Source organism: Oncorhynchus tshawytscha, linkage group LG16 (assembly GCF_018296145.1).
Source record: "Oncorhynchus tshawytscha isolate Ot180627B linkage group LG16, Otsh_v2.0, whole genome shotgun sequence".
NCBI classification, from domain to species: domain Eukaryota; kingdom Metazoa; phylum Chordata; class Actinopteri; order Salmoniformes; family Salmonidae; genus Oncorhynchus; species Oncorhynchus tshawytscha.
Genome location: NC_056444.1, coordinates 28,714,943 through 28,729,866, shown reverse-complemented (window position 1 = coordinate 28,729,866; position 14,924 = coordinate 28,714,943). Strand labels below are relative to the sequence as shown.

The 14,924-nt window shown below is 44.3% G+C and overlaps 1 protein-coding gene across 1 annotated transcript in view; it reads left to right on the top strand.

The window, feature by feature from the left end:
- LOC112253175 (potassium voltage-gated channel subfamily H member 1) overlaps window positions 1-14,924 on the top strand; it is an 85,318-nt gene that overhangs the window by 8,822 nt on the left and 61,572 nt on the right. Inside the window, exons 5-8 of the mRNA XM_024425169.2 lie at window positions 344-462; window positions 904-1,071; window positions 1,986-2,210; window positions 14,729-14,886. Coding sequence (XP_024280937.2) covers window positions 344-462; window positions 904-1,071; window positions 1,986-2,210; window positions 14,729-14,886 — 670 coding nt within the window. The remainder of the gene's footprint in view (window positions 1-343; window positions 463-903; window positions 1,072-1,985; window positions 2,211-14,728; window positions 14,887-14,924) is intronic.

Sequence of the window (14,924 nt, the reverse complement as noted above, 5' to 3'; positions counted from 1 at the left end):
AGTTTGAGTGGCAGCAGAGGATGTGATCCTACTGTACCTTCCTGGGATAGTCCCCTATAGATTATACAAATCAGTCTTTATTATACAAAGCTTTTTAGGGTAGTCTGTGTGTGTGTGTGTGTGTGTTTTACAATAAAATATCATAACATTAGTATTAAAAAAAACGTTTTGTCTAAAGCCTTTATCAGGGTGTTGCTTTTTATCGAAACACATTGTTTCATTAGTAATATCACTCTGACTAATTAATAAGTTCAATCTTTATCATCTTTTGTAAAACAATTAGCACTCTCATTATCTTCACACAGACTGCTAACCCCAAAACATGTTTTTTTTGTTGCCTCAGGTTGGGGGAAGTTCGCTCGGCTAACTCGTGCTCTGACCAGCAGTAGAGGAGTGTTACAGCAGCTACAGCCTACTGTACACAAGGGAGAGAACGTTCACAAGCACTCCCGCCTAGCTGAGGTACACTCATAGTTCTGTCTGTTGGGAATGTTTATATCTCTACTCTCATAAAGCTAAGGCATGCGTCTGTATTTATGTCTGTTGTGAATGTTTATAACTCTACTCTCATAAAGCTAAGCCATGCGTGTGTATGGGGGAAGATGTGTGTGAGCTTGTTGCCATTCCGTTTGGCTATGGGTGAGGCATGGGTGAGGCATGTGCCACCTGTGCTGTGTATTCATTTGTCTCTGTCCTTTGTGATTACAGAGATGCACTGAAATGACACATGTACACTCATATACACACTCGCGAGCACACATACACACACACTTTTCTCCCACACACCATATATGGATGTAACAATCTGTAAGCAACCTTTAAGTGAACTGTAACCTCTCTGTTTACCCCAAACCCTTCTTTGATTTTATTCAATCAAACTCATCAAAGATATACAATCTGCAGGTCCTCCAGCTGGGCTCAGACATCCTCCCCCAGTACAAGCAGGAGACTCCCAAGACGCCGCCCCACATCATCCTCCACTACTGCGCCTTCAAGACCACCTGGGACTGGGTCATCCTCATCCTGACTTTCTACACCGCCATCATGGTTCCTTACAACGTCTCCTTCAAGGTCTGAACCTTTGAATTGAATTACATATCATTTATCCCTGACCAAGATGGCTGCCATTATTTACATTTTTGTCATTTAGCAGATGCTCTTATCCAGACCAACTTACAGTTAGTGCATTCATCTTAATTAATATAGCTATGTGAGACAACCACATGTCACAGTCGTAGTAAGTACATTTTTCCTCAATAAAGAAGCTATCAGCAAAGTCAGTGCTTGTTGGAAAAGACCAGCGCAAGAAATATAGTGCATTATCCTATCTAGGGTGCCATTTGGGACTTGACCAAACTCAACCATAACAAACAGTATATTATCAACACATTCTAGAGCTATGCAGGCTTGTGACATCAACCACTCTATTTTATGTTATGTTATAACTGTCTCTTCTCTACAAAAATAAAGATCCTGTCCTTAGGGATACAATATAGATGTAATAATTTATTATAAATGTAATAATCTCGGCTGTATAGTGGATTCTTTCCCCTACTGTAACACAGATTCTCTGCTCTACTAAGATTCTCTCTGCTCTACTAAGATTCTCCCACCTCTACTAAGATTCTCCCTGCTCTACGAAGATTCTCCCTGCTCTAAGAAGATTCTCTCTGCTCTACTAAGATTCTCTCTGCTCTACTAAGATTCTCTCTGCTCTACTAAGATTCTCTCTGCTCTACTAAGATTCTCTCTGCTCTACTAAGATTCTCTCTGCTCTACTAAGATTCTCTCTGCTCTACTAAGATTCTCTCTGCTCTACTAAGATTCTCTCTGCTCTACTAAGATTCTCTCCGATACTATACCAAAGATTCTCTCCGATACTATACCAAAGATTCTCTCCGATACTATACCAAAGATTCTCTCACCTACAACACCAAAGATTCTCTCCCCTACTATACCAAAGATTCTCTCCTCTCCTCTTCCAGACCAAGCAGAACAACGTGACGTGGTTGGTGGTGGACAGCATTGTAGACGTTATCTTCCTGGTGGACATCGTGCTCAACTTCCACACTACCTTTGTGGGCCCGGCCGGAGAGGTCATCTCTGACCCCAAGCTCATCAGGATGAATTACCTGAAGACCTGGTTCGTCATCGACCTGCTCTCCTGCCTGCCTTACGACGTCATCAACGCATTTGAGAATGTGGATGAGGTCAGTAGTGTGTGTGTGTGTGTGTGGTGGGTGTTCGTCATCGACCTGCTCTCCTGCCTGCTCTATGAACTCATCAATGTCTTCTAAAATTTGGACGAGGTCAGTCAGGTCTGACAATATATTGGTAATTTAGCTTTTTATAGCTTTTACCCCACATCCCTGGTGTGCCCCTGCCAACACCATGCTTTACCCCACATCCCTGGTGTTGCCCCTGCCAACACCATGATTTACCCCACATCCCTGGTGTGCCCCTGCCAACACCATGATTTACCCCACATCCCTGGTGTTGCCCCTGCCAACACCATGATTTACACCACATCCCTGGTGTGCCCCTGCCAACACCATGAACAACATCCCTGGTGTTGCCCCTGCTAGCACCATGCTTTACCCCACATCCCTGGTGTTGCCCCTGCTAGCACCATGCTTTACCCCACATCCCTGGTGTGCCCCTGCTAGCACCATGCTTTACCCCACATCCCTGGTGTTGCCCCTCTTAGCACCATGCTTTACCCCACATCCCTGGTGTTGCCCTGCTAGCACCATGCTTTAACACACATCCCTGGTGTTGCCCTGCTAGCACCATGCTTTCATCCCTGGTGTGCCCCTGCCAACACCATGCTTTAACACACATCCCTGGTGTGCCCCTGCTAGCACCATGCTTTACCCCACATCCCTGGTGTTGCCCCTGCTAGCACCATGCTTTACCCCACATCCCTGGTGTGCCCCTGCCAACACCATGCTTTAACACACATCCCTGGTGTGCCCCTGCTGCACCATGCTTTACCCCACATCCCTGGTGTGCCCCTGCCAACACCATGCAACACATCCCTGGTGTTTGCACCATGACATGTTGCCCCTGCTAGCACCATGTACCCCACATCCCTGGTGTGCCCCTGCCAACACCATGCTTTAACACACATCCCTGGTGTGCCCCTGTGCACCATGCTTTACCCCACATCCCTGGTGTTGCCCCTGCTAGCACCATGCTCATCCCTGCCCCTGCATGCTTTAACACACATCCCTGGTGTTGCCCCTGCTAGCACCATGCTTTACCCCACATCCCTGGTGTGCCCCTGCCAACACCATGCTTTAAACACATCCCTGGTGTTGCCCCTGCCAACACCATGCTTTACCCCACATCCCTGGTGTTGCCCCTGCCAACACCATGATTTACCCCACATCCCTGGTGTGCCCCTGCCAACACCATGCTTTACCCCACATCCCTGGTGTTGCCCCTGCCAACACCATGCTTTACCCCACATCCCTGGTGTGCCCCTGCCAACACCATGCTTTACCCCACATCCCTGGTGTTGCCCCTGCCAACACCATGCTTTACCCCACATCCCTGGTGTTGCCCCTGCACCATGCTTTACCCCACACCTGCTAGCACCATGCTTTACCCCACATCCCTGTTGTTGCCCCTGCTAGCACCATGCTTTACCCCACATCCCTGGTGTTGCCCCTGCTAGCACCATGCTTTACCCCACATCCCTGGTGTTGCCCCTGCTAGCACCATGCTTTACCCCACATCCCTGTTGTTGCCCCTGCCAACACCATGCTTTACCCCACATCCCTGGTGTTGCCCTGCTAGCACCATGCTTTACCCCACATCCCTGGTGTTGCCCCTGCTAGCACCATGCTTTACCCCACATCCCTGTTGTTGCCCCTGCTAGCACCATGACCTAGTAGTCTAAGCCCAGTGAGCCATTTGAACCAGCCATTAAATTATTGAAATGTCAGAGCGTTTCTTTTCCTGTCTGACCATTTAAGTTATGTTTGGCTAATGACGGCACCTACTGTCCTAATACTTACCCCTCCAGAAACCCAACACCGCCTTTTCTCAGTCTTTTCCTGACTACCCAGAGCGCCACCTGTTATATTGGCTTATTTTACTAGATGTGTGTGTCTAGATATGAGTTCAACCTGTTGACCAGTTTATATTACTGGAAGTCAGGCTCCATTTGAATGACCACAAACCTGCTGGCATTTATTCATCTTATGGCAGAGCCATATTCAGTTATAAGGGTGGGTTGTTGGTTCTAATATGTGACTCCGTCTTCTGTGTGTGTGTGTGTGTGTGTGTGTGCGCGTCACACTAAATAAAGACCCCTCTGGTTTTTACGGTTCTCTGAGTCTCCACCTTTACGACAAGAAGCTGCTCACCAAGAGATAACAAGGGGATGCAAGGAAAGGGAGGATTCTCTTTGAATAGAAAGAAAATATCCTCCAAAGAGAAACATATTAGCCCCGTCCCTCCTACCCTCCTCACACATTATTAAATGATGAAATTAAACCCATTTATCCATGAGTGTTAAATCATTGAGTCACAGGCAAATCCCTTGCAGAAAAACCACATGATTTCACTTGTGGAAAATCACATGACTTGTGTTTTTGGAACACTTTACATGTGATCATGTTTTCACATGTGTAGTTCCATGTTATCACATGTTGTTTATATGTTGTCACATGTTATCAAATGAACTTCATATAAGATTATCTGATCACATTAAACATGTGTTTTTGGAACACTTCACAAATGCATGTTTTTTCCTTAATTAAGGGGGATTATGACTGACTGCTGCAGTAATAGGAAATATAGGCGGAGTTTACAAAACATTACATGCTCTTTCTATGACAGACTGACCAGGTGAAAGCTATGATCCCTTATTGATGTCACTTGTTAAATCCACTTCAATCAGTGTAGATGAAGGGGAGGAGACAGGTTAAAGAAGGATTTTTAAGCCTTGAGACAATTGAGACATGAATTGTGTACATGTGCCATTCAGAGGGTGAATGAGCAAGACAAAATATTTAAGTGACTTTGAAAGGGGTACGGTAGTAGGTGCCAGGCACACAGATTTGTGTCAATCACTGCCACACTGCTGAGTTTTCACGCTCAACAGTTTCCTGTGTGTGTCAAGAATGGTCCACCACCCAAAGGACATCCAGCCAATTTGACACATCTGTGGGAAGCATTGGAGTCAACATGGGCCAGCATCCCTGTGGAATGGTTTCGACACCTTGTAGCGTCCACGCCCTGACAAATTGAGGCTGTTCTGAGGGCAAAAGGGGGGGGCAGCTCAATATTAGGAAGGTGTTCCTAATGTTTTGTACCCTCAGTGTATTATTGCTGTCATTTTAAATCTATGAAGTGCTATGTCATTTTTGGTTACTTAGGGTCAGTCTCCTTACCAGATAATTCTGTAGTGTGTCAGTAGTCACACACTCCAAGGTGATGATGGTATCGATAGATTTGGAAACACCTGTTTCAGATCTGTAAGTCAAGGTAAACATGTCTGAGGCACAGGGTTGGGTTCCATTTGAATTTAGTCAATTCATGAAGTGAACTGATATTGCTTTTGAATGAGGCAAATGGGAATTGAACTTTTCATTTAAAAAAAAACTTGAAATAGAATTGACACCAACCTTAGATGAATAATTGGAGATGACGCCGATATATTGTAAGTCCCAGAGTGTCTTGGGTATGAGTAACAGACATTTCTGAGTTCCTAATCTCGGAAACCCAGAACAAAAACCTTGCGTAATTGCGTCAGATGCTGGATTTAGTTCTGTGCGAAGACGTGTTCTAAAACTTCCTAGAAGGAAGAGTGGAAACAGAGCGGTAGCATCCCTCCTCTCTGGTTGCAAGTTACGGGCAAGTCTATGGGCCAAATGTCTCCCCTCCCATTTCGAAAATTTGAAAGATATGAACACCTGTGAATCGTGATTGGTCCAAATGATTAGTGGCAAAATATCTGCATACCAAAATAGAATTCCTCATTAGTCGTCACATCCACACAGTCTGACAGACACTACGATACCAGTTATGTATACCCTGTCTGTCACTCTTTTCCTTTTGAGATGAGCTGGCTGACATACATTTTTCTCTTCAGGGGAAGGGTTGGGAAACAGATCGAGGTCACTGTGAGGGTAATTAGTCATATTGTCCCCTCCGTTATTACCTTGTGAACAGGGTAGGGTAGGTTACTTTTTAAATGTAATCTGTTACTAGTTACCTGTCTGTTACTAGTTACACCACTACTGTCATCCTTACCGCCAAGCAGTAATGTCACTTTTGGATTACCCAAACTCAGTAACGTAATCTGATTACATTCAGTTACTTTTAGATTACTTTCCCCTTAAGAGGTATTAGAAGAAGACAATATATGCTACCAATTGAACGACATCTATTGCAGGATAAATCAATGTTAAAGTTTATATAGCTGGCCGTATATGGATGTTATATTTTACTTTATGGGTTGGTTATGTAGGCTTCTTCTAACCCATCACTTTCTACTACATATAATAATAATACCATTAAATGATATATATATTATAGAATTTATAAATCCAAAAACGGATGTAGGAACTACAGATAGACTTAAAAAGGGGCAATCGAAAGTGTTTGAGCATTAGCTCTATGGATATATTTTTTTTATCAGCATGAATTAGATTGAGTCATAAAAGCTCTACTTTTATTCTATAGGCTGGGATCCACACTATGCAGCTGTTGCAATAGGCATTTTTTTCTGGGTGTCCACTGGTTTCAAAAACAATGATTAATAGGCAGCTTAAACTTCTTGATTTGAACCATTATTGAGTTCAAATATACATTTTGATTTGTGAACAAGCCATCCACAACAACCACAATCCGTCAGGCGCAAATAGCTAAATGTGAGGGCAGCAGTGTGATTCACATCAATGTGCTTTGTAGATATCAATAATACATGATATCCATATCGCTGTAGACTACACCACTACTGTCATCCTTACCGCCAAGCGTTTATTCAAGTTGGATGATCTTTGGATGCCGACAGCAGTCACACCATTGGAAGACATAGCTTGGACTGTAGCCTACAAAAGCCTGTTCCTATGATCCATCAAATACATGTGGTGTGTCGTGATAGTGGTCTCTGACTTGTGGTCAGACTCACTCAGGTGGAAAAAACCTTTTTCAATTCTGATTTGAATGTCATTGAGAAAACAGAGAAGTATCAAAGATCTTTTTTTCAAACATCCTTTCTGAATTTAAAAGTAATCCTCAAAGTAATCATCTAGTTTTTCAAGTGTCTGTAATCTGATTTACAACATTTTTGCTGGTAACGGATTACAGTTGCCGTTTTTTTGCAATCTCTTACATGTAACGGATTAAATGTAATATGTTGCTCCCTAACTCTGCTTGTGAAGAAGATCTCATAAAATGGAGCTGGGAGAAGAGTCTGCTAGCCTAATTCTTTGTGTTTTACATGTGAATTCTACCCCTAGCCATCAGTACAGCATTTGGTTTGGAGACTGCCGTCTCACTGAAATGCATTGTTAGTTTCTCAACGTGCAAGGAGAGAGATGTAAAGAGACAAAACCAAAAAAGTATCTTTGTCTTTTCTCTCTCTATCTCCCCTTTTCTATAGATTTTCTTTCTTCTAAAAATAACTTGTCCGCCTGGTTTGACGTCTGCTTTAATTATGTGTCAAGGGATTCGGGATTTCTCCTGTCGTCATGTAAATGAGATCTCTGGTGGAGGGGATAGCTGCTGTACCATAGCGTTAGCACAGCTAGCCAGCTGCACAGCTACATAACTAGAATTAGCGTAGCCTTCAAAGTGTAGCCGTAGTGTTAGCAGCGCCACTAGCCAGACGCACAGCTACAGAACTAGAATTAGCGTAGCCTTCAAAGTGTAGCCGTAGTGTTAGCAGCGCCGCTAGCCAGACGTGCAGCTGCAGGACTGGATCTACGTATGTATGAACATTTACCAAACAATGTGTGATTGGCTATGCAGAGGAATATGTACATAGGCCTACACATATACAAAGAGTACATCTCAGATGTGTGTGAGAGAGGTCTAACATTAATTGGTCAAATGGAGCTCTGACCAAACAGGAAGCTGAACCGTAACCCGGAGTCATTTAAGATACAATAAATCCCTCTACAATTTTTTAATATTTTACCTTTATTTAACTAGGCAAGTCAGTTAATTAAGAACAAATTCTTATTTTCAATGACGGCCTAGGAACAGTGGGTTAACTGCCTGTTCAGGGGCAGAACGACAGATTTGTACCTTGTCAGCTCGGGGATTTGAACTTGCAACCTTCCAGTTACTAGCCCAACGCTCTAACCACTAGGCTACCCTGCCGCCCCACAATCAATACACTCCATTTCCCTTCCCCCAATTTAAGCCAAATCGGCACCTCTAAAGTTTCCCACAATAAATCCCACAGCCAATTATTGTTAAAAACAGTGCCAAGTCTATCTAATGGATAGTAACATTGAATAAAACATGATATTGGTGTTTTTTTGAAGTCTTATTGTTCAGTATTGTTCAGGTCCATTCTGATCTCAAGCTATTTCTCGTGACAGATCTGAGTCCGTATTCAGAGTCTCAGAGTAGGAGTGCTGGTATAGTTAAATAAAGGTTAAATAAAAAAATCTATAAATATAGGAACAGTTTTGCTTTTTAGATCAGAATGAATGAATGATTATATGGACAGGTGGAACTATATCCTTGATAGATTTACATTCCTATTCTGACACGCTTAGTAAATACAGCCCTGGAGGTATTCACTGCTTATAGAGCAGGCCATCCATTGCCATTTTAGAGGTCCGATTTTCTCCGTGCAAGCCTTTTATTATAACGTTTATTAATAACGTTCACTCCCTTAGTGAATACGGCCTGTGACGCTACTGGATATGTGAAAGCACAGGGTGTAATAGAGGGTCAATGCACGTAAATGCCATTTAAGCACCTTTATAGTTTGAATTATAACATTTAGTGCATCTCTGGCTCATTGTACCATGCAGGGTTTCGGTGTCAACAGATTTACAGATGGATAATGATACACTACCAGGCCTATTGATTACTCCGGTCACCTTCATTATTAGCATGCACTGCACAATGTGCACACTGTTCTCTCTCTCTCACACACACACACACACACACACACACACACACACACACACACACTGTTGCCCCTATAGGCCCAGGGCAGGGGTGTCAAACTCATTCTCCAGAGGGCCGACTGTCTGCAGGTTTTTGGTTTTTCCTTTTAATTAAGACGTAGACAACCAGGTGAGGGCAGTTCCTTAATAATTAGTGACCTTCATGCATCAATCAAGTACAAGGGAGGAGTGAAAAACCCCAGGCACTCAGCCCTCGTGGAATGTGTTTACATGTGGCCTAGGGCTACAAACGGTTGCTACCTTCAGTTGTCATTTAGACAAACCAAACTAGACTCAAGTTAGGAGCCAGTACCGTGTGTGTGCATGCCTCCGTTTGTGCCTACATCTGTGGTAGCGTCCTGATGTGTCCCTTTGTGAGTTGTTGGTGGATGAAGGACTTGGCTGTGTCGGTGGTATAAAGTGCTGCAGTGGTGCTTAACAGGCTGATGCTAACAGGACTGTGAGAGGCACCAAGTCTATTGTATATGCAGGTACAGCACTTTGTCGGCCTCTAGTCTTTCAGCTTCTCAACTCGCGCCACGGTTAATGCTGACAGACACCAGGACATTCACTGTCAGCCTGATGAGGCTCTGTCCTGCCAGTTGCTATGGACAGGGAAAACGAGGCTCTGTCCAGCCAGCTGCTATGGACAGGGAAAACGAGGCTCTGTCCAGCTAGCTGCTATGGACAGGGAAAACCAGGCTCTGTCCAGCCAGCTGCTATGGACAGGGAAAACCAGACTCTGTCCAGCCAGCTGCTATGGACAGGGAAAACCAGGCTCTGTCCAGCCAGCTGCTATGGACAGGGAAAACCAGGCTCTGTCCAGCCAGCTGCTATGGACAGGGAAAACCAGGCTCTGTCCAGCCAGCTGCTATGGACAGGGAAAACGAGGCTCTGTCCAGCCAGCTGCTATGGACAGGGAAAACCAGACTCTGTCCAGCCAGCTGCTATGGACAGGGAAAACCAGGCTCTGTCCAGCCAGCTGCTATGGACAGGGAAAACCAGGCTCTGTCCAGCCAGCTGCTATGGACAGGGAAAACAACATATACATTTCTGTATGACTGGGGATTCATGTGGCCTAATGTCATTAAAGGGCTTGATCATCAAGTAATTTTAGTACTTTTGGTTGTACATTTGCTCACGTGAATCATCTAAACAAAGCAAAACAATAAACATCCCTTTTTCAGGACCCTGTCTTTCAAAGAAAACTCGTAAAAATCCAAATAACTTCACAGATCTTGTTTATAAAGGGTTTAAACACTGTTTCCCATGCTTGTTCAATGAACCATAAACAATTAATGAACATGCACCTGTGGAACGGTCATTAAGACACTAACAGCTTACAGAGGGTAGGCAATTAAGGTCAGTTAAGAAAACTTAGGACACTAAAGAGGCCTTTGTACCGACTCTGAAAAACACCAAGAAAGATGCCCAGGGTCCCTGCTCATCTGCGTGAATGTGCCTTAGGCATGCTGCAAGGAGGCATGAGTACTGCAGATGTGTAACAACAGCTGCGCAGGATCGGTACATCCGAACATCACACCTGCGGGACAGGTACAGGATGGCAACAACAACTGCCCGAGTTACACCAGGAATGCACAATCCCTCCATCAGTGCTCAGACTGTCCACAATAGGCTGAGAGAGGCTGGACTGAGGGCTTGTAGGCCTGTTGTAAGGCAGGTCCTCACCAGACCTCACCGGCAACAACGCCGCCTATGGGCACAAACCCACCGTCGCTGGACCAGACAGGACTGACAAAAAGTGCTCTTCACTGACGAGTCTTGGTTTTGTCTCACCAGGGGTGATGGTCAGATTCATGTTTATCGTCGAAGGAATGAGCGTTACACTGAGGCCTGTACTCTGAAGCGGGATTGATTTGGAGGTGGAGGGTCCGTCATGGTCTGTGGTGGTGTGTCACAGCATCATCGGACTGAGCTTGTTGTCATTGCAGGAAATCTCAACACTGCGTTACAGGGAACACATCCTCCTCCCTCATGTGTTACCCTTCCTGCAGGCTCATCCTGACATGACCCTCAAGCATGACAATACCACCAGCCATACTGCTCGTTCTGTGTGTGATTTCCTGCAAGACAGGAATATCAGTGTTCTGCCATGGCCAGCGAAGAGCCCAGATCTGAATCCCTTTGAGCACATCTGGGACCTGTTGGATCAGAGGGTGAGGGCTTGGGCCATTCCGCTCAGAAATGTCTGGGAACATGCAGGTACCTTGCTGGAAGAGTGGGGTAAGAACGGGCAAATCTGGTGCAATCCATGAGGATGAGATGCACTGCAGTACTTAATGCAGCTGGTGGCCACACCAGATACTGACTTTTACTTTTGACACCCCCTTTGTTCAGGGACACATTATTCCATTTATGTCAGTCACATGTCTGTGGAACTCAGTTTATGTCTGTTGTTGAATCTTGTTAATTTGCTGAAAAAAATGCTTTATACCTACAAGGGATAAGTACAGCATTACTAAGATATGTTTAGTTTGAAAGTTAGCTAACACATTCAATTCAACAAAGAGCACAACCGAAACAGTCCTGTCTGGTGCAGACACAAAAACAGAAAACAACTACCCACAAAACACAGGTGGGAAAAGGCTACCTAAGTATGGTTCTCAATTAGAGACAACGATAGACAGCTGCCTCTGATTGAGACCCACATACGGCCAAACACACAGAAATAGAAAACATAGAACAAAACAGAATGCCCACCCCAACTCACGCCCTGACCAAACCAAAATAGAGACATAAAAAGGATCTCTAAGGGCGTGACAGCAGTCTATGGCAAACGTGTCTGTTTCGAGTCTAAACTGCCACTACAAATAATCAAGTGGAAATGTTGACTTTCTATTACATGTACTAGGAATAGCAATGTTTTTTTCAGTTTGCAGCTAAAAAGCCACAGTAATCTGGGGACGGAGTAGAGTTGAGATCGTATAGGGTGGAGCCTAATCAATCAAAGGAGTTATTGAGAACGGAGGACAACTCCAATCAGATGCTTACATATTACATATCTTTGTTTGCAATCATATCATGAGTGACCTGCATAATTTACACATATAGCTTAAAATGGTCTTTCCGTCATTCTCTGTGCCCCAGATCACACAGCAGAGGCCTCAACTCATGACAATCCAACCTTGAACTGGCTCAAGCTGTACCCATAGTAGCAGATATTTCTCTGCTCTCATTGCTCAACTGAAAGTTGTATCAGTTTCATTTCAGCCAACGTCTGCAATGATGCATGTATACGGAAATCAGGATGACTACATAATCTTGAGACAGAAGAATATAATTGTCTCACTGCCTTTGAGCTGTTTGTCTTTTAACCCCCAAGGTTATTATAACATTCTACTCTGATCACCAAAGAGAAGGCGTGCCATGCAATTCATTATGTACTATACCCTTGCGTCTAAGATGTATCTTGCGCTCACATCTTGCATATTGAATGTAAATGCATGTATCCAGAAGAATTCGGAATTCAATTTGTGACTTCGACCACCTCCATGGCCTCGCATCTCCTCTCTCTCCAGCCATGTCATCTTATCAGAAATTACAGGTCTACAGATCCTTACAAAAATTACCTAAACTCAGCAAAAAAAATAAACGTCCTCTCACTGTCAACTGCATTTATTTTTAACAAATGTAACATGTGTAAATATTTGGATGAACATAATAAGATTCAACAACTGAGACATAAACTGAACAAGTTCCACAGACATGTGACTAACAGAAATGGAATAATGTGTCCCTGAACAAAGGGGGGGTCAAAATCAAAAGTAACAGTCAGTATCTGGTGTGGCCACCAGCTGCATTAAGTACTGCAGTGCATCTCCTCCTCATGGATTGCACCAGATTTGCCAGTTCTTGCTGTGAGATGTTACCCCACTCTTCCACTAAGGCACCTGCAAGTTCCCAGACATTTCTTTGGGTAATGGCCCTAGCCCTCACCCTCCGATCCAACAGGTCCCAGACGTGCTCAATGGGATTGAGATCCGGGCTCTTCGCTGGCCATGGCAGAACACTGACATTCCTGTCTTGCAGGAAATCACGCACAGGGGGAGCAGTATTGCTGGTGGCATTGTCATGCTTGAGGGTTATGTCAGGATGAGCCTGCAGGAAGGGTACCACATGAGGGAGGAGGATGTGTTCCCTGTAACGCACAGTGTTGAGATTGCCTGCAATGACAACAAGCTCAGTCCGATGATGCTGTGACACACCGCCCCAGACCATGACGGACCCTGCACCTCCAAATTGATCCCGCTCCAGAGTACAGGCCTCGGTAACGCTCATTCCTTCAACGATAATTGCGAATCCGACCATCACCCCTGGTGAGACAAAACCGTGACTCGTCAGTGAAGAGCACTTTTTGCCAGTCCTGTCTGGTCCAGCGACGGTGGGTTTGGGCCCATAGGCGACATTGTTGCCGGTAATGTCTGGTGAGGATTGTGCGTTCCTGGTGTAACTCTGGCGGTTGTTGTTGCCAACTTGTACCTTTCCCACAGGTGTGATGTTCGGATGTAACGATCCTGTGCAGGTGTTGTTTCTCGTGGTCTGCCACTGCGAGGACGATCACCTGTCCGCCCTGTCTCCCTGTAGTGCTCTATTAGGCGTCTCACAGGACAGACATTGCAATTTATTTTAGGGACCCTGGGCCACATCTGCAGTCCTCATGCCTCCTTGCAGCATGCCTAAGGCACGTTCATGCAGATGAGCAGGGACCCTGGGCATCTTTCTTTTGGTGCTTTTCAGAGTCAGTACAAAGGCCTCTTTAGTGTCCTAAGTTTTCAGAACTGTGACCTTAATTGCCCACCGTCTGTAAGCTGTTAGTGTCTTAACGACCGTTCCACACGTGCATGTTCATTAATTGTTTATAGTTCATTGAAAAAGCATGGGAAACAGTGTTTAAACCCTTTACAATGAAGATCTGTGAAGTTATTTGGATTTTTATGAATGTTCTTTGAAAGACAGGGTCCTGAAAAAGGGACGTTTCTTTTTTTGATGAGTTTATTTGCAGCTTCACTGTAATATTTTGGGATGTGCATTGAAATTGGTCAACTGAAATTGTTACTAGGTAACATGTCCGTCGCATTCCAACATGCTCAATAAACCACAGTCGTAATAAAAATCAAGTCTAACAGAGATTAGGTTTAGTGTCGCAACCTTTTGTATTTTTTTTATCACATTATCTTTTTTACATTGTGATTTACCTAATAATTTGTATATGTTTAGTTTTTAAAATTTGATCTTCTTTTCGGTTTTGATCATGCTCACTACTTTCTTTCTTTTCTTCTTCGTCCCCCTGTTTCATTCTGTTTGCATGGTCCTTCTACCTGTGTTTATTTGTGGAACGTGAAGAACTGGAACCATCGAGCTGTCACTCAAGTAGGCCTTTCATTATCAAACTCACTGAGTTGGTTTGGGTAAACATATGATGCAGTTGTGTTAATCCTGGTATATGTTTGCACCTGAAGTAATGGCTCTTAAAATACCGGACAACCCTACTGTTTCCATAGAACTGAGACATTATTTAAATCTCTCTCTCTCTCTTTCTCTCTATCTCTTTCTCTCTCTCTCAGGGGATCAGCAGTCTGTTCAGTTCTCTGAAGGTGGTCCGGCTGCTGCGTTTGGGCAGGGTAGCTCGTAAACTGGACCACTACATTGAGTATGGAGCCGCCGTCCTCGTCCTGTTGGTGTGTGTCTTTGGCCTGGCTGCCCACTGGCTGGCCTGCATCTGGTACTGTTCTGACTGATTTACTGTATATTAAAAGTAGA